General features: G+C 47.0%; 1 protein-coding gene across 2 annotated transcripts in view; it reads left to right on the top strand.

Moving 5' to 3' along the window:
• Nucleotides 1-262: 262 nt before the first annotated feature.
• LOC147107847 (protein FAM3B-like) overlaps nt 263-26,975 on the top strand; it is a 55,557-nt gene continuing 28,844 nt past the window's right edge. Inside the window, exons 1-3 of one of the 2 annotated variants that reach the window (XM_086007199.1) lie at nt 263-562; nt 23,575-23,718; nt 25,132-25,255. In XM_086007199.1, coding sequence (XP_085863325.1) covers nt 532-562; nt 23,575-23,718; nt 25,132-25,255 — 299 coding nt within the window. In that variant the 5' untranslated portion in view covers nt 263-531. Of the gene's footprint in view, nt 563-639; nt 920-23,574; nt 23,719-25,131; nt 25,256-26,975 lie in introns of those variants that run through there. The other variant, XM_086007200.1, reaches the window with a different exon arrangement.

The following is a 26,975-nucleotide window of genomic DNA, read 5'->3' on the forward strand; positions in this document are numbered from 1 at the left end:
CAAAGGGTAGTAGAAATCTGGAATTAATCCCCCAAATTGTTGTGGATGCTGAGGGACAATTGGAGCTTTCAAGGCTGAGATCCATCGATCTTTGTTAGGTGAGGGTCCCAAGGGATGTGGAGTTTGAGGTGCAGAGGAGCCATGACACTCTGCTTACCTTGAGACACACACAAGTCTAATAGTCTCCGTGGGCCCCTCCTGGACCCCTGGCTATTTGGGGGAATGTCTTTTCTTCTCCCCAACTGTACTGTTGAACGAGTGTTGGGCTTCATCTCAGTCTGTCCTTCGTTGTTCCGGCCAAGGCAGCGGTCTCCCGAAGCAATGCCAAAGGAGGGCCATTAAGGGGTGTTTTTTCTATGATCCTTTCCGTTTACCTGTAAACCACCCTTGAGCCAGGGAGGATTTGTTTAAACGCCAGCACGCACGCATACACACAATACGGTAAAAGTTCAAAGTCGAACGCACCCATAGATATTTAAATAAATATCATTGGGGCATTCGAGAGGCGCCTAACTAGGACAAGGTGGTAAAATGATATCGCAATTCAGACTTCCCTCAAACGGTGAGTAGCCGACAACCCCCCTCCCCCTCCTCCCCTTTCCCAGGTACTGGCGAGCGATGCTTGGAAAGTAATCCCAAGGGTCCGCGTCAATACCGCCGCAGACTGGTCAGTTTCCGTGCTGAGCCTGTAGTTTCACTCGGTCAGTGTTGCGATCCACTCTGGGCAGGACGGCAGGTTTAACCTTGATACGCCTGCCAATGGAAGTTCCCTCTAATGTTAATTAATGTCCCTTTGTCTTACTTATTTGCAAAGTGTCTTGCTTTGTCCTCCTTCCTCCCCTTTTCCTGCTCTTCGTCTTCTTTCTCAACCGGAATTGGCGAGCTCTCTGAGATTAGGAATCCACCCCACAGGTGACAGGTGAGCTGTATTTGTGTCTGACTGCTTCGGGCTTGAAGCTGCGAATAGGGATTGCAATGTTGCCTAGGCTCCGGTTCCAGCAACACACACCGCGAATGATTTAGAGCTTCTGAATTAGGGGGGGGAGGGAGGAAATAACGTGGCATTTCGGGTTAAATCGAGCTTATTAAATTGGGAGTGTGGCTCCATTTTTAACCTCGCTACTGTCAGGCTGATCTCCCTGTTGCACTGGTCTAACAAGCACATCTTGGGTGCAACAGACCTCACCGGGAAGTTGCAGCGTGAGGTCTGGGTGCAGAGCTGAACCGTGGAAGTTGAAAACGGCCCCACCATCACTTGTTTGCTTCGCCTGCCATTGGGTTTGAGATCACTTGCAGGTTAACCCCAGGGCAGTGTGGAGCCAGATTTACAAAGCCTGCATTTTATTCCCTCTTGTTTTAAGAATGAATACTCGGGATGTGGACGTCGCTGGCAAGGCCGGCATTTATTGCCCATCCCTCGTTGCTCTGTGACGGCAGTGAAGCAACCCAGTGGTTTGCTAGGCCACGTCAGAGGTAGGGATACCAACTCTGGTTGGAGGTATTCCTGGCGGTTTCAGCCACAAGACCTCTCGCCTCCAAGCGCCCCGCCCCAGTCAAAACCCACCTTTACCCCATCAGCAATATTTTTCTAATAACTAATAAACGAAAGTTTCCAAAGAAAATGACAAAGCTCATGACTTGTTCCAATGCCACGATGATTTTGTTTCTGATCCAAGATTGCAGAGCGGACAAGCGGCCTTACAAGCATCACCGGCTGGAGCTGGCTGGGGGTTTGTAAGCGAGCTTTGCCTGAGGGCCTCAAATGCTGCGAATCATGAGGGGCGCAGCCGGGCCATCGATCGCAACCACCGATAAGGGCCGCACTCGGGCTGAAAGGGCAGCGGCTGCAGAAATTGAAGGCGCGAGAGCCGCGGTGCACAGCGCGGGCCATCGATCGCGATCGGGAGATAAGGGCTTTGGAGTGCGAGGCGCAGCCGGGCCATCGATCGCAAGCACTGATAAGGGCCGGGCCGCTTTCAAGTGCGAGGCGCAGCCGGGCCATCGATCGCATCCGCTGATAAGGGCCGCACTCGGGCTGAAAGACAGCGTCGGGGGACGGGTGAAGACCGTCAAGCGCGGGAAAACCGCCATTGAAGTGGGCGGGGAGAGCGAGAAGCGCGGGAAAGCCGCCATTTTTCACGGGAAAACCGCTGGGGAAGAAGACAGAAGCGGGAAACCGCCATCTTAGAAAATTAATTAGAATTTTCAGAAAGGCTGGTGTGTTCTCAAGAAGAGAGGAAAAATAAGAATAAGTAAAGCAATACTTGTGTTCTCAAGAAGAGAGGAAAAATAAGAATAAGTAAAGCAATACTTGTGTTCTCAAGAAGAGAAGAAAATTAATAATAAGTAAAGAAATACTTGTACTGTACTCGAAAAGAGAAGAAGATGCCTAAGCGAGGAAATATTAATGATTTTAATGCTGAAATAGAAGACTGGGCCACGTATGTGGAACGCATAGAAATATATTGCGTAGCCAACGAAATTGAGGATGACAACAAGGCAATAACTTTGTTAAATTCGATGGGAGCAAAAACATACGGGCTTTTGAAACATCTAATAGCACCAGTTAAACCAGTGGACCAGACTTTCGAAGAGATCGTAACAGTGTTGAAGGATCACTTGAACCCCACACCGTTGATGCTGGCTGAACGATTTAAATTTTACGCCAGAACCCAGAGGCAAGATGAAAGCAATGCGGAATACTTAGTCGAACTGCGTAAGCTAGCGAAATACTGCCAGTTTGGAGGGAATTTGACAGAGGCGCTGCGGGACAAGTTCGTATGCGGCTTGGCCAAAGAAGGAACGCAGAAGCGACTTCTGGAAGAAAACGACCTCACACTGGACAGGGCTGTCCTCATAGCTTCATCGCACGAAGCCGCAGCGAAAGGAACGGCGGAAATGCAGCAAAAGGCGGCGGCACTCGGGGTGGACCAAATTACTGCAAGCACTTCCAAATGCTACCGTTGTGGAAAGACAACGCACGACCAGAATCAGTGCTGGTTTAAGAACCAGGAGTGCAGGAAATGTGGCAAACTGGGTCACATCGCGAAGGTATGCAGGTCCGGAAAGAAGACCAACAAGCAAAGGAAGCCACCACCACAAGAATAGTACAACAAGGTGCATCAGGTGGCTGAAAAGAGTTCAGACGAACAAAATTCAGACTCAGACCCAAACAGCCAGGAGCTGGATAGTCTGAGAATCCACAATGTGGGTAAAGTAACTGATCTACAGATGATCTGGGTCACACTAAAAATAGCGGGAGTCCAGGTACGAATGGAGCTGGACACGGGATCAGCTGTATCAGTCATCAACTAAAAGGACTATCACCGGCTGTTCTCTCACATACCCTTAAGAAATACCAAATTCGTATTACAGACATACACGGGGCATAATGTATACCCCATGGGAAAAATACGAGTCAAAGTGAGAGATAGGGGCAAAGAACACCCACGAATGTATCTGTACGTATTACCTGAGGGAGGACCACCACTCCTAGGGTGGGAGTGGATGCAGAAAATAGACATGGAATGGCACTACCTACAAGCAATGACGAGTGAGGACTCGGTGCAGACAAGCAGCTCAGACTCCAAGCCGGAAGACGATAAGTCCAGCTTACGTATGAAAAACAAGGTTAACATGAACTCACGGACTAAGGTTGGAAAATCGATGGCGTGCATAAAGAGAGAGAATTCTGAGTCTGTTCAAGTTACAGACATATGCATTACGGAGGAACACCGGGCTCGAACTCAACGTTATTTCAAAGTACAACAACAATTAGAACAATTAAGTTACCGCCTCGTACAAGAGATGAAAACAATGAAAAAGTTCTATGACACCGAATGGGAGAGGCTGGAAAGACAACAGAACCTACTGGCTCAAGCAGAGAGCGACCATAGAGCCATCGTGACCAATTACCGATCACATCTCCCTTATGATGTTCAGGAGTTAGAATATTTGCATGATCTAGAGATACAGCAGAAGGGCAAACCACACTACACTGAGGATTTTGTTCTGCAATTAGAGATGGAGCTAGTGCAGGCAAGGTTAAGAGAAGTTGAATCGCAGTGTGCTCTTAAGGAGATGCAGAAACAAATCTTGGACATGGAAAAGAGAAACGCTTCTTTACCTGATGTGAATAATGTGGACATGTTGCGAGAGGGGATTATTGAGGCGAAACTGAAAGAAGCTAAGCAAAGGATGTTGGAACTTGAAACACAGAACCAAATCAGCAGAAATCAGCTATGTCGAGCAGAGAAGGAGTGCTATGGTCTACATGAGAAGGTGCAATATCTCTCAGCCCAGAATAAGGGGCTACTCACTCAGTTAAATGAGAGTAAATGGGAAATGGCTGAGATAGACTGCAAGAATAAAGAAGAATTGATGGCAGTGAGACTTCGAGAGGCAGATAGCATAGCAGCCTTGGCTGAACTCCAACAGGAAATTGCAAAAAAACCAATTGCAGAGGAATCTTCAGGAAGCCAGGATTTTATTCCAGTCCTTCTTTACGACTCCTTACAAGCAGAGTGTGAGAAGTTGAAAGAACAGTATGGACAGGCCCAGGCTACAATTCTGGAGGGGATTAACTCGGCAACCCCCGAAAAGCTAGTTTCAGTAGAAGCATATGAACAACTAAAGGTTGAACATGAGCAAGAAGTCCAAAGGCTGCAGGAAATGTTTGATGAGCTCCAGGCCAAGGCTGCCTCATCGGTAAAGATTCCATCCATAGATGAAACATTAGTGGTGGAAGAGGAGAGGGGTTTGGAGCTCTCAAAAGTTATGGAAATAGCTGAGGTTGCAACACAGACTGAGAAGATGGCAGCAGAGCAACCCTTGGATACCAAAAGTACGCTGACTCACGTCAATGTAGAACAACAGACCGCTGAAACAGCTGCTCTGGTAGAGGGATTGAATAGTCCGATCAATCAATCTCCAAAGGAAGTTGAAGTATTAAAATCACAAATGAGGTCATTAGTAAACGACTTGCTGAAAGCCCAGAAAAAGCTGGATGAAGAGGTACACATGAAGAAGTCTCTTCAGGAAAGATGTCTGGATTTGGAACAAGAGCTGGCTAACGTCCAGCTGGGTATGGAGGAAATAGACGACCCTCTCGCTGGCCTAGCTCAGGACGACACCGAATATTACCATGACCTGGTGGACTACACCGAATATTGCGATGTCCTGTCCTGCCCAGCTTGTAACTTCGACTCCCAAAGTGCAGAAATCATGGAGGAGCACCAAAAGTCTACGGAACATCGGGTGAAGCTGGCTCTATGACGGAAACAGGAGGCAGAGAAGGAGGAACTGCGCAGGCAGCTGGCAGCTGACAGTGGAGCCCAGAGAGTCTCCAAGAAGCAGAAAAGGAAAAGTCGAAACAGAAGATGACCCATCTGAACCATTATCACCTCTACCAGATCACACACGTGGTCCCTCCGAACGGAGCCAAATCAGTTCGGAAGTTCAAACTGTTAAATCCATGGAAGGACTATTGAATGAGTCACTTCAGCAATGTGAACTGTTTTCCGCAGAGACTGAATCTGTGATCTGTTTTGACATGAAGTTATATATGTTATGTTAAACATGAAGTTATATGACGTTGACTCCATCGAGAGTATATCTGTAAATTGTTATATGATGTTGACTCCATCGAGAGTATATCTGTAAACTGTTTATATGAAGTTGAAGATTGTATGTTTAAAGGGGATTCTGTAAGTAATAAGCTAAAAAGGGAGGAGTGTTGTGTATGTAACCGTTTACCTTTAAGGGAACTATAGAATGTAACCGTTCGCCTTTAAGAGCACTACTTTAGGGTGGCACTATTTGTTGGCTCATGTATACTGTAATACCGATAGTGACCACACCAGTATATAAGGGTTGTGATACGTTAACTAGGGCAGAATCGCCCGAACCTCTGAATAGTAAAGACCTGTTTTATTTTGTTAATCGTGGAGTCTGTATTATTTACAATACAACCCACAGACTTAACAGTGGCCAACCCTCCAGGATTATCCTGGAGTCTCCAGGAATTAAGGATCACCGCTGCAAGCAAACCAGGAGGGAAAACCAGAGGGGCATTTAAAAAAATGTGGGTTTGTTTCACTTTCTTAGAACAATTTCATTTATTTTCCTACATTGCAACAGTGACTACCCTTCAGAAGTACATCATTGGTACAAAGGCTGTTTGACTGGGTGGGGCGGCTGGAGGTAGAAGGTGAGGTGATGAAACATCCAAGAATGCGTCCGCAGTTGCCAATCTACGGCAGCACCTCCCAAACCCGTGACCTCAACCACCTAGAAGGACAAGGGCAGCAGGCGCATGGGAACACCATCACCTCCAAGTTCCCCTCCAAGTCACACACCATCCTGACTTGGAAATATATCGGCCGTTCCTTCATCGTCGCTGGGTCAAAATCCTGGAACTCCCTCCCTAACAGCACTGTGGGAGTACCATCACCACACGGACTGCAGCGGTTCAAGAAGGAGGCTCACCACCACCTTCTCGAGGGAAATTAGGAATGGGCAATAAATGCTGGCCTTGTCATTCCAAGAATGATAAATAAATTAAAAAAACATTGGAACACCTTGAGAGGCAGGAGAAAGGGAGGCAGGAAAACAGGCAAGGGATGACCCAAAACTCTAGTGGCAGCCTATTAAAAGAAATTTAAATTCGTTTAAAAAAATTTAAAGATATAAATAAATAAATGAACAAGTTAAAAGGTTACTTCCTTCCAGCAGCTTCAATCAGAAAAACAAGATGGAGTCCCACTCAAGAGACTTGAGCACAAAAATCTAGGCGGACACTCCAGTGCAGTACTGAGGGAGTGCTGCATTGTCAGAGGTGCCGTCTTTTGGATGAGACGTTAAACCGAGGCCCCGTCTGCCCTCTCGGGTGGATGTAAAAGATCCCATGGCACTATTTCAAAGAAGAGCAGGGGAGTTATCCCCGATGTCCTGGCCAATATTTATCCTTCAATCAACATCACTAAAACAGATTATCTGGTCATTATCATGTTGCTGTTTGTGGGAGCTTCCTGTGCACAAATTGGCTGCCGTGTTACCTACATTACAACAGTGACTACGCTTCAAAAGTACTTCATTGGCTGTAAAGCGCTTTGGGATGTCCTGAGGTCGTGAAAGGCGCTATATAAATGCAAGTCTTTCTTTCAGCTGTGCTGAAAGTTAAGAAATGTGATACAGGGCCACCTAGTGGCCACAAAATGGGAAAAATTAAACAACAACAACTTGTATTTAGCACCATTAATGTAGTAAAATGTCCCAAGGCGCTTCGCAGGAGTGTTATAATTGAAAAAATTTGACACCGAGCCACATAAGGAGAAATTAGGCAGTAGCGAAAAATATAAAAATGGTTTGTAAAAGCTATAGGTATGTGAAAAGGAAAAGACTGGCGAAGGTAAATGTAGGTCCTTTAAAGTCAGAGACGGGCGAATTTATAATGGGGAATGAGGAAATGGCTGAGAAATTAAATCAATACTTTGTTTCTGTCTTCACGGATGAAGACTCAAAAAACTTCCCAGAAATACGAGAAAACCAAGGGTGTTGCGAGAATGAGGAACTTAAGGAGATTATTATTAGTAAAAAAACAGTACTAGCAAAATTAATGGGACTAAAAGTCAATAAATCCCAAGGACCAGATGACCTACATCCTAGGGTTTTGAAAGAGGTGGCCATTGTGATAGAGGATGCATTGGTTGTCATCTTCCAAAATTCTAAGATTCTGGAACGGTTCCTGCAGATTGGAGGATAGCAAATGTAACCCCGCTATTTAAGAAAGGAGGGAGAGAGAAAACGGGGAACTACAGACCAGTTCGCCTCACATCAGTAGTTGGGAAAATGCTGGAATCTATTATAAAGGATGCAATAACTGGGCACTTAGAAACGAATAGTAATATTGGGCAGAGTCAACATGGATTTATGAAAGGGAAATCCTGTTTGACAAACCTATTAGTTCTTTGAGGATGTAACTAGTGGAGTAGACAAAGGGGAACCGGTAGATGTGGTGTATCTGGATTTTCAGAAGGCCTTCAATAAGGTCCCACACAAGAGGTCGATGAACAAAATTAGGGCACATGGAATTGGGGGTAATATACTAGCATGGATTGAGAATTGGTTAACAGACAGAAAACAAAGAGTAGGGATAAATGGGTCTTTTTCAGGATGGCAGGCTGTGATTAGTGGGGTACCGCAAGGATCGGTGCTTGGGCCCCAGCTATTCACAATCTATATCAATGATTTGGATGAGGGGACTAAATGTAACATTTCCAAATTTGCTGATGATACAAAGCTAGGTGGCAGTGTCAGTTGTGAAGAGGATGTGAAGAGGCTTCAAGGGGATCTCGACAGGCTCAGTGAGTGGGCAAGAACATGGCAGATGGAATATAATGTGGATAAATGTGAAGTTATCTACTTTGGTAGAAAAAACAGAAAGGCAGAGTATTTCCTAAATGGTGAAAGATTGGGGAATGCAGATGTTCAAATGGACCTGGGTGTCCTTGTCCATGAGTCACTGAAAGTGAATGTGTAGGTGCAGCAAGCCATTAGGAAGGCAAATGGTATGCTGGCCTTCATTACAAGAGGATTTGAGTACAGGAGTAAAGAAGTCTTACTCCAATTATATAGGACCTTGGTGAGACCACACCTGGAGTACTGTGAACAATTTTGGTCTCCTTACCAAAGGAAAGATATACTTGCCATAGAGGGAGTGCAACAAAGGTTCACGAGATTGATTCCTGGGATGGTGGGACTGGCATATGAGAAGAGATTGAGTAAACTAGGCCTGTATTCTCTTGAATTCAGAAGAATGAGAGGGGATCTCATTGAAGCATACAAAATTATTACAGGGCTTGATAAGGTGGTTGCTGGGAGAATGTTTCCCTTGGCTGGGGAGTCCAGAACCAGGGGCCACAGCCTCAGGATAAAGGGTAGGCCATTCAGGACTGAGATGAGAAGAAATTTCTCACACAGAGGGTGGTGAATCTTTGGAATTCTCTACCCCAGAGGGCTGAGAAGGCTCAGTCATTGGGTATATTCAAAACAAGTCGATAGATTTCTGACTAGTAATGGCATCAAGGGATATGGCGATAAGGCCGGTGAATGGAATTGAGTCAGAAGATCAGCCATGATCTCATTGAATGGTGGAGCAGGCTCGAAGGGCCGAATGTCCTACTCCTGCTCCTATTTCTTATGTTCTTATGTTCTTAAAAGCTTGGTCAAAGAGGTGGATTTTAAGGAGCGTCTTAAAGGAAGAAAGAGAGGTAGCGAGGCGGAGAGGTTTAGACAGGGAATTCCAGAGCTTAGAGCCTAGACAACAGAAGGCACGGCCACCAACTGTTCAGCGATTATAATCAGGGATGCTCGAGGGCAGAATTAGAGGGGGTTTGTGGGCTGGAGGAGATTACAGAGATAGGGAAGGGCGAGGCCATGGAGGGATTTGAAAACAAGGATGAGAATTTTGAAATCGAAGTGCTGCTTAACCGGGATCCAATGTAGGTCAGTGAGCACAGGGGAGATGAGTGAATGGGACTTGGTGCGAGTTAGGACACGGGCAGCCGAGTTTTGGATCACCTCAAGTTTACGTAGGGTAGAATGTGAGAGACCAGCCAGAACTGCGTTGGAATAGTCAAGTCTAGAGAAATCAAAGGCTTGGATGAGGGTTTCAGCAGCGGATGAGCTGAGGCAAGGGTGGAGACAGGCGATGTTAAGGAGGTAGAAGTAGGCGGTCTTAGTTATACGGCGTATATGTGGTCGGAAGCTCATTTCAGGGTCAAATATGACACCAAGGTTGCGAGCAGTGTGGTTCAGCCTCAGACAGATGTTAGGGAGCGGGATGGAGTCAGTGGCTAGGGAACGGAGTTTGTGTCGCGGACCGATAACAATGGCTTCAGTCTTCCCAATATTTAATTGGAGAAAATTTCTGCTCATCCAGAACTGGATGTCAGACAAGCAGTCTGAGAATTTAGACACCGTGGAGGGGTCGAGAGAAGAGGTAGTGAGGTAGAGCTGGGTGTCGTCAGCGTACATGTGGAAACTGACGCTGTGTTCGGATGATGTCGCCAAGGGGCAGCATGTAGATGAGAAATAGGAGGGGGCCAAGGATAGATACTGGGGGGACACCAGAGGTAACGATGCTGGAGCAGGAAGAGAAGCCATTGCAGGTGATTCTCTGGCTACAAATAGATAGATAAGAATGGAACCAGGGGAGTGCAGTCCCACCCAGCTGGACGACGGTGGAGAGGCGTTGGAGGAGGGTGGAGTAGTCAACCGTATCAAAGGCTGCAGACAAGTCAAGAAGGACGAGGAGGGATCGTTTACCTTTGTCGCAGTCACAAAAGATGTCATTTGTGAATTTGATGAGAGCCATTTCGGTACTGTGGCAGGGTCGGAAACCTGATTGGAGGGATTCAAACAGGGAGTTGTGGGAAAGATGGGCATGAATTTGGGAGACGACAACACGTTCAAGGACTTTGGAGAGGAAAGGGAGGTTGGAGATGGGGCGGTAGTTTGCAAGGAAGGAGGTGTTAAGTCTGTGTGTTATATTGCGAATTACTACACAGACCACAAGAGTAAACTTTAACAGGACTTTACTATTCGAAGGTCAGGGCGGAACTGCCCAATAAATCATTACACAGCACTTATATACTGGTGTGGTCACCGCCAGTATTACAGTATACAGCAGCCAAGATAAAGTAGTGCAACTCTTAAAATAGTTCTCTTAAAGGTGGAACGGTTACATACAATAGTTCTCTTAAAGGTGGAACGGTTACATACACTACAATCCTCCCTTTTTAGCTTACAATATATATATTCCCTGATGTAAGAAAAAGGAGACTTACCATCAAGTAACTTTAAAGTAAGCTTTAAGTAACTTATAAACACACTATATACAAGAGAGGTCTTTACCATGCCTCTGGTAGAAGCCTCTTACAATACTGAACAGACCAGTATTTATACCAGTCCAACAGGAAGTGACACATGACAGGAAGTGAGGTATGTACACAGTTCATAGTTCACAGTTCACAGGAAGTGATGACATAACTTCCCGGAAGTTATTATTTTTATCACATTCTTCCCTCCTGCAGGTTTAGGAGGCTGTGGTCTACCTTTTGGTCCGCAGCCGCCGAACAAGGAAGAGTCGCACCCGTTTGGATTCCCGTCGTTGAGGGTCGCTGGTCCGCTTACATGCGGTTGGCCATTGGCCAGAGTCCGTGTGGCCTGGATTGCCCTGTGAAGGGTCGGGGAGATCATGGCTTCGAGTACGAGCCCCAATAGGTTCAAAGTCAGACTGCCTCTGTTCAGAGGGAGGTGCAGAGCTGGTCTCTGGCAGACCAGTACTTTCATGCGTGGTACTGGGAGGGTCGCAACCTTGAGCACGGGGTTCTACCGGCACCAAGCTAGTTGGTGTCTGATCAGGATCCTGGAGAGGGGTACCCGATAGGTCCCAAGAGTTTCCTGGTGAAATGCCATCACCCGATGTCCCACTAGGTCCTGGTGGGCAGGGAGCCAGATCCCGTAATGATACGGTAGATTCTCGGCCGTCGGAATATCGTATGTTTGCATAGGTGGGGTTGGCATCGGTTAGTTCGACCTCGTCTACAAGAGGGTCATTTTTAGATGTCCGAACGTATCTTCGGAGTAATACAGGTCCAGGAGTAGTTAGCCATGACGGGAGTGATGTCCCATGAGATGAGCGACGCTGGAATCCAAAGAACCGCTCATGAGGTGTAGTATTTGTGGCTGTAGAAAGCAGGGACCGTATAGAGTGCAATGCATCCGGAAGCACTGTTTCCCATTGCTGGTCTGGTAGGCCCCGAGATCTTAAAGCGAGACGTACGGAATTCCAGATGATACCGTTATACCTCTCTACCTGCCCATTTCCGATGGGATGGTATGGTGTTGTTTTGCTTGTAGCAATTCCCCGTTCTGAGAGGTAGTCCTTGAGTTCCCTCGACATAAAGGATGGACCCCGATCTGAGTGAATATAAGCCGGCATGCCACAGAGAGAAAATACCTGCTCAAGGCAGCAGATTACGGTGGACGCCAGCATATTGGAGCAGGGGAAGGCAAACGGAAAACGTGAATATTCGTCGATCATGGCGAGCAAATATGTGTTCCGAGTTGAAGAGGGCACTGGGCCCTTAAAATCGATGCTAAGTCGTTGCATCGGTTGGGTTGCATGTATGAGTATACCATCTGAGGGGCGGAAGAACTGAGGTTTTAATTCCGCACAAAGCCGGCATTCTGAGCATATTTTCTTTACATCTCCAGTGGAAAAAGGGAGATTCCGTGATCGTACGAAATGTAGCATGCGCGTAACGCCAGGATGGCACAAACCATTGTGGACATCCATGAGGGTGGAGGATGACATAGTGGAGCAGAATGCCCGTGTGAGGGTGTCCGGGGCCACATTCTCCTTGCCAGGCCGATAGAGAATGGTATAACCAAAAGAGGCCAGTTCCATCCTCCAAAGTTGTATTTTATTATTCTTAATTTTGGTTCGTTTTCGATTATCGAGCATGAAGGCGACTGATCGTTGGTCCGTGATCAATGTAAAGTGCTGGCGAGCTAGAAAATGGTTCCACTTCCGTACTGCCTCTATGATGGCTGTGGCTTCTTTCTCAACCGGAGGATAATGTAGCTCGGCACCTTGTAAGGTCCTGGACATAAATGCTACAGGACGACCTTCCTGATTCAGAGTAGCCGAGATCGCCACCTCCGAGGCATCACATTCAACCACGAAAGGGAGATTCTCATCAATGGAGTGAAGAGCCGCTTTCTCCAACTGTTTTTTGAGAAGGTTAAAGGCTGCAACAGCCGCTGTTCCCAGTGGAAATGATCTAGCATGCAGCAAGGGTTGGATTTTGTCCGAAAAATGAGGAATCCATTTAGCGTAGTATGCAAACAGACCGAGAGCCCGACGTAAAGAAGCTGGATTCTTAGGTGACGGGAGCTCTTGGAGCGGGCGAAGTCTTTCTGGGTCTGGCTTAATGATACCATTGCCTACGCAGTAGCCAAGGATGTTGATGGTCGGTTGCGACTCAACAGATTTGGATTCATTCAGGGTCAAATTACGGCGATGGAGGGCATCCCGAAATTTTTGGAGGTTGGAGTCGTGTTCCTGTCGATCGTGACCTGCAATGGTAATGTTATCAAGATAGGGAAAAGTGTCCCTTAGGTTTTCCTGCTTAACCAGGCCATCCATTGCCCGTTGAAAGACAGCCACTCCATTAGTAACCCCGAATGGGAGGCGACGAAATTGGTACAGCCGTCCATTAGCCTCAAAGGCTGTGTACTGCTTATCTGAGACCTTCAAGGGTAACTGATGATAGGCACTTTTTAAATCGTAAGTTGAGAACACTTTGTATTCGGCCAGTTTATTAACCATATCATCAATGCGTGGCAATGGGTAGGCGTCCAAGTCGGTATATTGATTGATGGTTTGCGAATAATCGATGCATAGTCGCTGTTTGTGAGGTTTTAGAGGGTTCTTGACAATGACGACTTGAGCCCGCCAGGGCGACGAACATGGTTCAATGATATCCTCTGCTAGAAGTCGAGAGATTTCAGCCGCAATAAAAGATTGGTCTTCCTGATTAAAGCGCCGCGATTTCGTTATTATCGGTTGGCATTGAGGCGGAATACTGGCAAATAATGAGGGTTCATCAAGTGAAGCTGCTGATAATGCACAAAATGGTAATTTAGATGGTATATTAGAAATAGTAAGTCCGGGTTTGGATCCACCAAACTCAATGGTGAGTTTCTTATGCTGTTTTTGGAAGTCCAGCCCTAAGAGGAGATCACTACATAAGTCTTTGAGCACCGAAAGTCGGGTGGAGGGATACATACGACCATGAAGTGTCATATCAACAACACAAAAGCCGGAGATTCTGGTATTAAGTGATGACTGGGCCATCGCAATTGCCTGGTCCGATGGGAAGACATGTAGTTTCAATTTCGCAACAATCTGTTCCTTAATGAAACTATCAGTACTTCCTGAGTCAATTAAGGCATCTAAGGTATGCCCTTTAATTGAAATTTTTGTGGCTGCCTGAGACAGGTTCTGTGGGCAAGCAGCTGTAATTGGTGTCGTTGCACAGAGAGTGGCTAAAACTCTCGGTGTGCTTCTTCGGGAGAGAGCTCGAGAGGAAGCTTGATAGGTCCTAGCTGGAGCATCTTGATAGGCCCTAATTGGGGCAGTTCGGTAGGCCTTAGCTGGATTGGCCCTCGTAGAGGCCCTTGATAGGCAAACTTTAGCAAAGTGTCCTTTTTTCCCGCAATAACTGCAGATTGCATTGCGAGCAGGGCAGGTTTTCCTAGGGTGAAAAGCATCTCCACAAAAGAAGCATTCCTTCCTAGATTGCCAAGAGGCTGCTAAAGTGGGGTCGTCCTCCTCTTCTTCATCAGAATTATCAGAATTAGATTCCCCCATGATAGGGTTCACCTGAGACCGCTTGAATTGTCTGGTTGCAGCTACAGCAGCAGATCGAGATCTGGGCAGCTGATAGAGGTCTGCATTTCTCTTTGCCAAATCCAGTGAACAAGCTAGGTCAAAAGCTTTTTGTAGCTCAAGTGTTTTACTTTCTAGTAGACGCTGGCGTATAAATGGAGAGGCAATCCCGCAGATGAAAGCATCACGAATCATTTCTTGGCGGTACAGCTCAGCTGAGGCTGCCTGAAAGTTACAATCTACGCTGAGCCTGCGAAGTTCTTGCAGGAATTCGTCAATTGATTCCCCTGGCCCTTGTCGGGCTGTGGCCAGTAGATGTCTAGCATAGACCTCATTTGGGGTCTTCGCATACAGTTTCTTAAGTGCCCGAATCACCTCTTCGTAATTATCCCATTCATCAACATATTCGAACACTTTTGGGGTCACATAATTGACAAGTATCTTCAATTTAGCAGGAGCATCCACTTTACATTCATCCAGAAAATTCTCAAAAGTACGATACCAATGCTTCCATACCCTGCCAGCTGCTGGTGTATTCGGGTCCAAGTCCAGACGAATAGGTCTAAGGATTTTCTCCATGATGGGTGGTTCCCTGGATCCTTAACTTCCGAGTTTGTCTGAAGGTCTAGTATTTGTCAGTGTAAATACTAAGTTACTTAAATTGATGTAAGAAAAAGGAGACTTACCATCAAGTAACTTTAAAGTAAGCTTTAAGTAACTTATAAACACACTATATACAAGAGAGGTCTTTACCATGCCTCTGGTAGAAGCCTCTTACAATACTGAACAGACCAGTATTTATACCAGTCCAACAGGAAGTGACACATGACAGGAAGTGAGGTATGTACACAGTTCATAGTTCACAGTTCACAGGAAGTGATGACATAACTTCCCGGAAGTTATTATTTTTATCACATTCCCCATTAAACATAACATCATAACATAGATACACAACTTCATGTAAACAGTTTACAGATTCAGTCTCTGCGGAAAACAATTCACAGATTCAGTCTCTGCGGAAAACAGTTCACAGATTCAGTCTCTGCGGTGGCGCCTCCTGCGCTTCCTGATTCGGTCCGGATAACGCCTCGGTGGTGTAGTAGTTTTCGATGGTGTAGTAGGTTCTTGTTGCTGGGGTGACTCATCTAATAGTCCTTCACTGGACTTAACAGCTTGAACTTCCGTAGCTTCAGAACCAGCTTGAACTTCCGTAACTTCAGAACCAGCATTGCTGACTTCTAAAAGCTCGAGTACCTTGGGAAGTTTTTCTACTTCCAAACTGATTTGACTCAGTTCGGAGGGACCACGTGCGTGACCTGGTAGAGGTGATAATGGTTCAGATGGGTCATCATCTTCTGCTTCGTCTTTTCCTTTTCTGCTTCTTGGAGACTCTCTGGGCTCCACTCCCAGCTGCATGCACAGTTCCTCCTCCTCTTCCTCCTGTTGCCGTAGTAGCGCCACCATCTCCCGGTGTTTCTTAGACTTTTCGTGATTCTTCGTGGTTTTTGCACTTTGGAAGATTTCCCCACAAGCTGGGCAGAACAGGTCGTGGTAATATTCGGTGTCATCCTGAGCTAGGCCAGCGAGAGGGTCTTCTATTTCCTCCATGCCCAGCTGGACGTTAGCCAGCTTTTGTTCCAAATCCAGACATCTCTCCTGAAGAGACTTCTTCATGTGTTCAGCTTCATCCAGCTTTTTCTGGGCTTCCTGCAAGTCTTTTACTAATGACATCATTTGTGATTTCAATACTTCAACTTCATTCGGAGATTGATTGATCGGACTATTCAATCCCTCTACTGGAGCAGCTGTTTCAGCATTCTGTTGTTCTACATTGACGTGAGTCAGCGTACTCTTGGCATCCAAGGGCTGCTCTGCTGCAATCTTCTCAGTCTGTGTTGCAACCTCAGCTATTTCAATAACTTTTGAGAGCTCCGAACCCCTTTCCTTTGAAGATTGAAGCTCGTGTTCAAGTTTTTCCCATTTCAGAGTCTTGTCCCTCAGCATATGAAGAAGTTGGCTGACCGTTAACTCTTCTGACATCAGACGTTTCCCAGTATCGTCGTCATGTGTTTTTGACGTATAGGCTGCAGGGCTGTTTGTAACCTTGCACTGGGGCTCCTTTGCTGCTTTTAATTCGCCATCATCCGCAGCCTCCACCATTCGAATTTCAACAAATGAATCGTCCGGTGATGCTGCACCCAACTTCAGTAGGAGCTCGGAATTCATGGCAACCAAATCAGCCTTTTCTGCCTGCAACCTGCTAACAAGCGCCTTCAGTTGCTGAACATCTTGCTCCACCAGATTAGAGCACGCACCTTCAGAAACCGAATCAGCTTTGATTCGTTTGGCCTCCTCGCGCAGACGGTTTGTGTGTTCCTGCTCCATTTTCTCCATCAGCTGCTTCTGCTGTCTTTCCAGATTCTCCCACTCTGTGTCAAAGAACTTTTTCGTTGCATTCATCTCTTGCTCAAAACGGCGAATCATTTGTTCTAATTGCTGTTGTAGTTTGAAATGGAGTTGAGTTCGAGCCCGGTGTTCCTCAGAAATGTGCATGTCTGTAGACTGGACAGACTCAGAATTCTCTGTCAAACTATGTTGTTGTTGTTCAGTGGAATTCTGTTCTGATACTTTGTTCTCCTCTGAAGCATAAGCATTTATGCACTCCTTCGTTTTTCCATCATTAGTCTGCAAGTCCATTTTAGACTTGTCTTTTGCACATGGGCTCGTCTTACCATCATCAGTTCCAGAGTCTGAGCTGATTGTCTTCACCGAGTTCTCACTCTTTATTGCTTTTAGGGAGTGCCAGTCCATATTTATTTTCCTGATCCACTCCCGTCCCAGAAGTGGTGGACCTCCCTCAGGTAGTACATATAAGTCCATTCCTTGGTGTTCTTTGCCCTTGTGTCTCACCTTGACTTTTATCTTTCCGATGGGGTATACTCTTTGCCCCGTGTATGTCTGCAATACAATCTTGGTATCTCTCAAGGGTATATGTGAGAATAGCCGCTTGTAGTCCCTTCGGTTTATGACTGTTAGGGCTGATCCTGTGTCCAATTCCATTTTCACTTGGACTCCGGCTATCTTGAGCGTGACCCAGATAGTTTGTAGGTCAGCTTCCTTACTCACATTATGAATTCTCAGACTACCCAGTTCCTGGCTGTTGGAGTCTGAATCCGAATTCTGTTCATCCGAACTCTTCTCAGCCACCTTATGTACCTTTCTGCACTTTTCCTGCGGTGACTTTTTGTTGCTGGTCTTCTTACCTGACCGGCATACGTTAGCTATGTGACCAAGCTTGCCACATTTTCTACATTCCTGGTTTTTAAACCAGCATTGGTTCTGATCGTGTGTTGTCTTTCCACAACGATAACATTTCGTTGTACCCAAAGCCATTTGATCTACGCCGAGTACCGCTGCCTTCAGCTGCATTTCCGCCGTGCCTCTCGCTGCGGCTTCGTGCGATGCTGCAATAGAGATAGCCTTATCAAGTGTAAGATCATTCTCTTCGAGCAGTCGCTTTTGTGTTCCTTCCTTTGACAACCCACACACGAACTTGTCTCTCAGTGCCTCTGTCAGATTTTCCCCAAACTGACAGTATTTCGCTAGCCTACGCAGTTCAACCAAGTACTCCGCGTTGCTTTCCTCTTTCAGTTGCGTTCTCGCATAAAATTTAAATCGTTCCGCTAACATTAGCGCTGTGGGGTTCAAATGATCCTTCAGGACAGCAACAATATTAGCGAAAGTCTGATCCGCCAGTTTAGCTGGTGATAGAAGATGCTTCAATAGCCCGTATGTCTTCGCACCCATTGAGTTTAGTAAGGTTAGTGCTTTATCATCATTTGATATTTTATTTGCCTTACAATATATCTCTTTGCGTTCTACATACGTGGTCCAATCTTCCACATCGGGATCGAAATCGTTGATGTTACCACGCTTAGGCATCTTTGCAATCTTTTTGAGAAACAACAACGAAATTTTTCTTTAACTTTTTTTTTTTCAAAAATGGCGGTTTCCCGCGCTTATCTTCTTCCCCGCCTCTGAGAATGGCGGTTTCCTGTGCTTGTCTTCTTCCCCGCCTAAATGGCGGCTTCCCGCGTTTCTTCCTCTGGCGGGAGGGGTAAAGCTTTGCCCTCGGGCGACGACCGCTGGCTTTCGGGGTTCGCAGCCTGCGCGCCGGCTTCAGTTTATTCTGAAAGCGCGAGAACAGCTGATTGAGTTCCTTGTTCCCTTTCCCGACGGGCAACCGGGCGCTGGGGACAACCAGTTGGCGGCGGACAGTTCCAGCTCTTGGTCCTTTGCGGAAAGCTGCTGTAAGCCGCTGGGCGGAAATCTCGCTCGGTCTCCCTCGCTCGGTCCCGTTCTCCCTCGCTCGCTCGGTCTCCCTCGCTCGGTCCCGTTCTCCCTCGCTCGCTCGGTCTCCCTCGCTCGCTCGGTCTCGTTCTCCCTCGCTCGCTCAGTCTCCCTCGCTCGCTCGGTCTCTTCTCTCTCCCGCTCGCTCGGTCTCGCTCGCTCGCTCGGGCTCTGTCTCTCCCTCAGCGGTTTTCAAGCGTGCCTCCCAGCCCCTCTTGCAGTCCGGTCCTTTCCCCCCCGGCTGCGGCTGAGTTCTCCGCGGTTTTTTTTTTTTTTTTTAATTTTCTCCCGCGCCTTACGATCCCGGTTGCTGCGCCTCGTGGCCTCGGTAGCTGCCCAGCCTTTTTCACCGGTCGCGGTCGAGCTGTCTCTCGACGCTGTTGCGTCTCCCAGCCCGCTTGTAGCCCGGTCTCTCACACCGGCTGCGTTCCCGCTTGTAGCCCGGTCTCTCACACCGGCTGCGTTTGCCTTCACCGCGGCTTCCGTGCCCTACGCTGCCCCAGTCTCAGCGCCTCTGGCCCCGACTTCTGTCCGGCTCCTTTCCCCGGCCGTGGTCGAGTTCTCCGCCCTTATATCCTCCGTTTTTTTTTATTTTCTCCCCTACTCACAGTCAACGTGGCCGACTTGCTTCTCGTCGCTGATCGGTTCACCCACCACCGTGATAGAAGGGACGATCACTGCCTGTTGCTGATGGAAGGCTTCGTGTCAGAATTCTTCCTTCTTTGCTCTGCAGACTCGAGTCTTCTCTCAGCAGAATGACGAGGGCGGATGCCTCTTCTCGACGCCCGTTAAACTGCCTTGGATGTATCTCTGCCGCAGGGTAAGATCGAACTCGTCGCCACTGTTAAGTCTGTGTGTTATATTGCGAATTACTACACAGACCACAAGAGTAAACTTTAACAGGGCTTTACTATTCGAAGGTCAGGGCGGAACTGCCCAATAAATCATTACACAGCACTTATATACCGGTGTGGTCACCGCCGGTATTACAGTATACAGCAGCCAAGATAAAGTAGTGCAACTCTTAAAATAGTTCTCTTAAAGGTGGAACGGTTACATACAATAGTTCTCTTAAAGGTGGAACGGTTACATACACTACAGGAGGGATCAAGTGTTGGTTTTCTTTTGAGGAGAGGAGTGATGATGGCAGATTTGAGGGAGAGGGGGACAGTACCTGAGGAGAGAGAACCGTTAACAATGTCGGCTAACATGGGAGCCAGTAAAGGAAGTTGGGTTGTCAGCAGTTTAGTGGAAATAGGGTCGAGGGAGAAGGAAGTGGGTCTCATGGACAAGATGAGCGTGGAGAGGTCATGAGGAGAGATCGGAGAGAAACTGGAGAAAGTTGTGAGTTCAGGGCTAGGGCAGGGGGGAACCTTAGAGGAAGTTTGGCCCACTGGGCTAGGGGAAGGAAGGGAAGTGGCAGAGGCAGCTGAACGGATGGTCTCAATCTTGGAGACAAAGAAGTCCATGAGCTCCTCACACTTGTTATCGGAGGTCAGGGGGGGAGGGGTTTAAGAAGACGGTTAGCAGTAGAGAATAGGAGCCGGGGTTTATCTTTGCATTCCAGAATGATTCTGGAATAGTGAGCAATTTTGGCAGACGAGAGCAGGGCCCGATAATGCTTTATGTGGTCCAGCCAGATCTGGCGGTGAATGGCTAAACCGTCATATTCGTTCAAGTCTGCATCCCTTGGACTTAAGGGAGCGAAGATGCAAGTCATACCAGGGGGAGCGGCCAGGGTGAGAGAGAGTAATTGTTGTATTAGGGACTAGGGCATCATAGGTGGTGGTGAGGGTGTGGTTGAGCAGATCGGTACCTGCAGAAATATCGTGCTGAATGGGGAGGGCCAAAGACTGGACAGTTGTGATTTCATAAGTGCATTTGTAAGAGAGTTGGGAGAGCGTTTTTTCCAGGGGCGGACACAGAAGGAAGTAGGGTTGGCGGGGGGTTGGGGGGGCGGTGGAAGGGGGATGTGGGTGGAGAGCAATACGAGGAAGTGGTCAGAGATGGCTTTATCTGCGATTGACACGATGGTTGTAGCGAGGCCACGAGAGATGGCAAGGTCAGGGGGATGGCTGTGAATATGGGTTGGGGAGTTTACACGGAGGGAGAGATTAAGCGAGGATAGAAGGGTAATGAATTCAGAGGAGCGAGAGCATGATGAATTGAGGTGGAGGTTGAAATCACCGAGGATGAGAAGTCATTCGGTGCTAAGGGAGGAGCGCAGTGAAGCTATCTCGGTAATAAAAATGTTATGGTACTTGGGTGGGCGGTAGAGAACAAGAATTTTAAATGAGAGGGGTGGAATAGGGTGAGATGCTCAAAGGAGGAGAAAGTGTGAGAGAGGAGGGGAACAGACCAAGCTGTGATTTGGTGATGAGAGCCATACCACCACCACGGCGGTCTGAGTGGTGGAAGGTATAGCCAGGTGGGGAGGCTTCATTTAAGGATAAAGTGTCATCACCCCTCAACCAAGTTTCCGTCAGGGCCTGAATGTTGATGCAATCATCCACAATAAGCTCATGGATGGCAAAAAAATTGTTCGCAACTGAACGGACATGCTGGAGGGAGATGCAGAGTGTGTTGGTGATGGCTGCCCCACTGCCAGCGTCCACAGGGTCAGCGCTGGGGGGGATGAGTTGGATGTGGAGGAGATTGGCAAGATTTGCCCCCAGTGGGTGCGCTGGGCGCGAAGGTCAGCGAGAGAGTAGGATGGGACAGTTGGGGTTGCTGCTCGTAAGGCGGCAGCGATGAGTGCCTCGATGGGCCCTTCGTAGGATGCCAAGAGAGGCACAGAGGGAAGCTGTGGGCTTATCTAAGAGGGAGTCAAGCCTGGGATGACAGCAGGAGAGTAGGAAGGTCGAAGAGTAATGAAGGATTGCGGTAGGGATTTGGGAGGGCAGTGTATCCGAGAGAGGAGAGATGAAAGGAAGCATAACGACAGGAGAGAGCGGTCAGGGAGGGATAGAGAGAAAAGAAAAATAGAGGGAAAAGTGGAATGGCTCGGGTCCGGAGCGGCAGCCAAAGTGCGCATGTGAATGGACACAGGAAAAGCTCAGGTTACATAGGCCTTTTTAAATGTAATATTTAATGGAATACATATTTCCTGGTAGCAGGTAATAGGTTGGGGACAATAGTAGGGAGACTAGGGTCAAAGTCAGAGGTCCCGTGGAGGGACAAAGCCAACGTGAGCAGGATGGGGCCGGTACGGAGCATCGGCGCACCGCTGTCCAAAGCAGGCGAGTGAAGTCCAGGAGCTATTTGAAGGGTAGAGAGTTTGACGATGAAGGTTGTTGCTGTAGGAATGAAAGTCGGTAGCGGTGCAGAAAGATGATGGTGAAATTGACGCAAGTTGGAGGTCACCGTAGATCAAAGCAGCAGAGAAAAAGTAAAACCACAAGCTAGCGACCAGCAAAGCTGAAAACCGGTAGAACGAGTCACTGGCAGCTGCTACCAACAAGCCAGCAAAGCTGAAAATTCAGTAGAACCAGTTCAGCAGAGACACAGCCGGAAGTTTAAAGGTAAAAATCTTTTAGCAGCAGAAATAGAGACACAGCAGGTAAGTTTTACAGTGTAATCCAGTGCAGAAACGTAGTGTAATCCAGTGTAGTTCAAAACAGAAATGTAGTCCAGGTGTCCAGAGATCGGAAACCAATAAAGGAAACTTTCAACTTGGGAGGATTCAATATGAAATGTCGACAGAAAAACTTTGACACAAAAGTGTGATGCCAAATCGTGAAAACAATGGACAGGAAGTGCATGCCCTACACACAGATTTGCTTATAAGAAATAGAGTCACAGGGCAGGATTTTCATTGGGCCGTGGAGGCGGGATTGGAGGCGTGTGGGGGGTTAAAATCTCGAAATCGGGGGGCACGAACCCATCCCGGCCCCAACCCGCTTCCATGCCAGTTTCAAAGGAGGCGGTTACCTGCCCTGCGCTGGGACCCACCTCCCCAAGGCGGGAAGGGGATTAGTGCCAATTAACTGCCTGTTAACAGGTAGTTAACAGGCAGTTTTTAGCCTAATCCCTATTTTTATTGCTGAAGTGTAAGATTCCCGACAGCTCCAAACCACGCCAAGTTAGCGAGGTGGGCCGTCGGGCTGAAGGGCTTGGAGGGTTCGAGATGTCCGGTGTTCAGGTGAGTGATGGGTGCATGAGTGCAGAGGTAAGTGTGCTTGGTGTGTGTAAAGTGTTTAAAGAAGTTTTACTTACATTTACTTACCTTTACAGCCTTCCTTCCTTCAGGTCTCGGGAGTCCCTCATCTCACCGGCACAGAAAGTAGAATGGCCGTGAGCTGTCAAAAGTTGCAGCATTCAGCTTTCTGTTCCGGGGAGATCTCGAAATCAGCCTGAGAGGAAGGAATTAACTTGGAGTACAGATTGTCAGTGTTTGACAGCTTCAAACAGCTGTCAAATGCTGATATTTCATCTGTCAAAAGCTTTTGACAGATGAAATGTCAATCTGTGACATCACCTGTTGCCGGGTGGCCCTTAATTGGCCTGCTGAGCCCGCTGGGCGGACTCAACAAGGTCAATCAAGTGACAATCGTGTGGGTTGTCCACAACTCGATGGAGGCGGGACTACAACCCCAAAAGTTGTTGTCCCGCCTCCTACACGCCGCCTCAATGAAATTCCAACCCATATTTTTTTCAGATAATAGAGTAGGTCTTTGAACAAAATGTACCATATGCCCACAAAGCTTTCCTTCCCCTTGTATATTAGTCAGATATTATAAAATGTAATTTTTCTTTCTTTTCAACAGACCATTTCAAGTTTGTATTGATTATGGCAGGCTGTGTTGTAGCATGGTATACGGGCCAGCTATTGGCAAACAGCATGATGGATGGCTTAGTACAGCGGACCTTCAACACAATTCAGAAGGCGGCGCAGAAAACTGTTATTATAGGTAAAAAAAAAATTGCTGTTTAGTCTGCAGGTTCTGCAGTAGTACAGATTCCAAGTTTGTTGCTCTCCGTCCAGATTAGACCATCATGTCCAATGATGGAACATCCAGTACCATAGGTGCTGGGATAGAACCATAGATATTCACTAGCAATGAAGGATTCCATACAGCCCTTCACAGCTGTGGGATTCATCCCACTGCTCTGATCTTGTATCTTCCTCTGCTTCAAATGATTATCCAATTTTTCTTTTTTTTCAAAAAAATGCAATGATGTCAGCCTCAACCACTTCCTGTGGCACAGAATTCCACACCCCAGCTATCTCTGCATGAAGACATTTCTTCAAACCTCTCTCCTCATTCTCGCAGTGACAATCATGAATATCCCTCGTCACTTACCAGAGGAAATGGACCTTTACTAATCGCCCTATAAAGGCACTTAATCATTTAAAAATCTCGATTATATTTCCTCTTAGTCTTCAGTACCTCAAGTCTCTCCTCATACCTATAGTTTCCCATCTCTGCCCTCACCCTGGTGAATCTATGCCCAACACTCTCTGTGGCTTTAATGTCCCTTCTATAATCGAGTGCACAAAATTGCGCACAGTACTCTGTGTGACCTAGCTACTGTTTTGTATAAATTTATCATTGATTCTTTACTCTTGTACTCTATGCTCCTAATTATAAAATCTAGATTCTTATGGCTCTTTTTTTAATGCCTTTATCTACCTGTACTCGTGCTTTCAGTAAATTATCTATCTGAACCACTGAGGGGTCTCTGTTCATCCACAGTCTCCATTATCTTTCCATCACTGTAGAAACTAATACATAATCGAGGCTGACACTCCAGTGCAGTGCTGAGGGAGCGCACTGTCTTTCGGATGAGACGTTAAACCGAGGCCCCGTCTGCCCCCTCGGGTGGGCGGAAAAGATCCCAAGGCACTACTTCGAAGAGGAGCAGGGGAGTTATCCCCGGTGTCCTGGCCAATATTTGTCCCTCAATCAACATCACTAAAACAAATTGGCTGTCGCGTTTCCTTCATTACCACAGCGACTACACTTCAAAAGTACTTCATTTGCGGTAAAGTGCTTTGGGACGTCCTGAGGTCGTGAAAGGCGCTAAATAGATGCAAGTCCCTTCGTTCTTCTTTACTAGTCCAGTAACATAACCAGCACGCTTGAGCAAGTCGGGGGCATATTTCACTCCTGCTGATGACTGGAGCTGGCTGGGGCTTTTTTTTTTATACGCCCCATTACTTGTTTTTTTTTTCTCCTAAACTATATTACTCCCTACTTGTGTTCCCAGAAACAACAAGCAACTTCATCGAGAGAGAATTGGAAAACAATTTTTTTTTTGCCAAGTGATTTTCCTTTTCAACGTGTTATAAATATATCTTTCACTACCTGTAATATTTTCAGCACCTCCCCCAAAGCGACATAAATGTGATCACTGGACACCGTGCCCTACTGGAACCTTTGCCTTCCTGGTGTTGAGTGGCGGTGCGAAATCCAAACCTCCTAAAATTTGTTTTGAGGATGAAATGTGAGTAACACTGATTCCTTTTCACTTTTGATTGCAACCCCTGTGATCAAATTATTACCCTCAGCAACTAGGTGTTGATTATTTAACTTGACACTATAAGGGGTAATTTTAAAAATAATAAAGGGAGGGGGTTCTCTACGACAATTATGTGCCCACCTGGTTGAGCAATGTCAGTGTGGGAATGAAATATTTATTTTCATTTTTCTTACACCGCAACCAGTCCAGCTTCCTTTACTCAGCCCCAGAAATGTGCCTTAGCTCCCAATCTCTGAAGAGCACAGCCTACTGCACTGTGGTGAATAGTTCCAGTTCCCACACGAGCTTTTCTTACGGTTTACACAAGAACAGGAGGAGGCCATTCAGCCCCTCGCGCCTGCTCTGCCATTCGATTAGATCATGGCTGATCTGCATCATAACTCTATTTACCCGCCTCAGTTCCACATCCCTTAATCAGCCTGAAGTGCCGAGTGGATGATCTATCTCGGCCTCCTCCTGAGGTCCCCACCATCACAGGTGCCAGTCTTCACTTGATATCAAGAAATAGCAGCGCGCACTGAATACAGCAAAGGCTATGGGCCCCAACAACATCCTGGCTGTCGTGCTGAAGACTTGTGCTTCAGAACCAGAGGTCAATCATCTCAGCCCCAGGACATCACTGCAGGAGTTCCTCAGGGCAGTGTCCTAGGCCCAACCATCTTCAGCTGCTTCATCAATGACCTTCCCTTCATCATAAGGTCAGAAGTGGGGATGTTCGCTGACAATTGCACAGTTCCATTTGCAATTCCTCAGATAATGAAGCAGTCCGTGGCCGCATGCAGCAAGACCTGGACAACAACCAGTGCTTTGTGCATTGAGTGCTGTTGGAGTTTTGCTAAGTGGGAGAAAAATCATTTAAGTGTATTTTGTGAATTTTAGTGTGTTAAGAAGTCAATTATTTGAAGTAAGTTTAATTTTTTAAGGGTTTTTTAAACTCTTGGGCAGTTTAAACAGGAAGTAGAATCCAGGTATAAAAAGGGAGGGGCTAGTGCGGTGCACGGAGTGCTTTGTGCATTGAGTGCTGTTGGAGTTTTGCTAAGTGGGAGAGTTCGGATAAGTGGGAGGTGAGGGTGTGTTTTTTGCTCTGTTTTATTCCCCACTCCCAGGCTTAGACAGCACTGCGCAGGCGGAGCAGCGAGACGAGTCAACCAAACAGGCTCCACAGACAGTATTCAAGGAGGAGGTTGGTGATCAGCTGGTTGGTTGGTTTTCTTCCTTCTCTTCTCTTTCATACCTTTAAGTTGGTAAGTCCTATTGAATAGTGGTGTGATATTATCATATATATCCGGGCAGGGTCTTCATAACTAATAATAAGAAATTTAATTAATTATATAGAATGGAGCAGGTGATGTGTTACTGTTGCGAGATGTGGGAGCCGGTGAACCCCATTGAGGCTAACGGTGATTACACCTGCGACAAGTGTTTGCTGCTAGAGGAACTCAAGTTCCATGTTATGGAGCTTGAGACCGAGCTTCGGACACTGCGACACATCAGGGAGGGGGAGAAGTTCCTGGACTCTATGTTTCAGGAGATGGTCACACCTATGAAGTTAATTACTGCAGATGTAGTCCGTGGTCAGGGACAGGACGGTGTGACTACGAGTGAGGAAGGTACAGGGATCCAGGATGTAGTGTTGAAGGAGACGCAGCCCTTGTTCTTGTCCAGCAGGATCGAGGTTCTTACT

The sequence above is a fragment of the Somniosus microcephalus genome, chromosome 14 (genome assembly GCF_052327205.1).
Source record: "Somniosus microcephalus isolate GS21.2 chromosome 14, FLI_Smic_1.0, whole genome shotgun sequence".
NCBI lineage: Eukaryota > Metazoa > Chordata > Chondrichthyes > Squaliformes > Somniosidae > Somniosus > Somniosus microcephalus.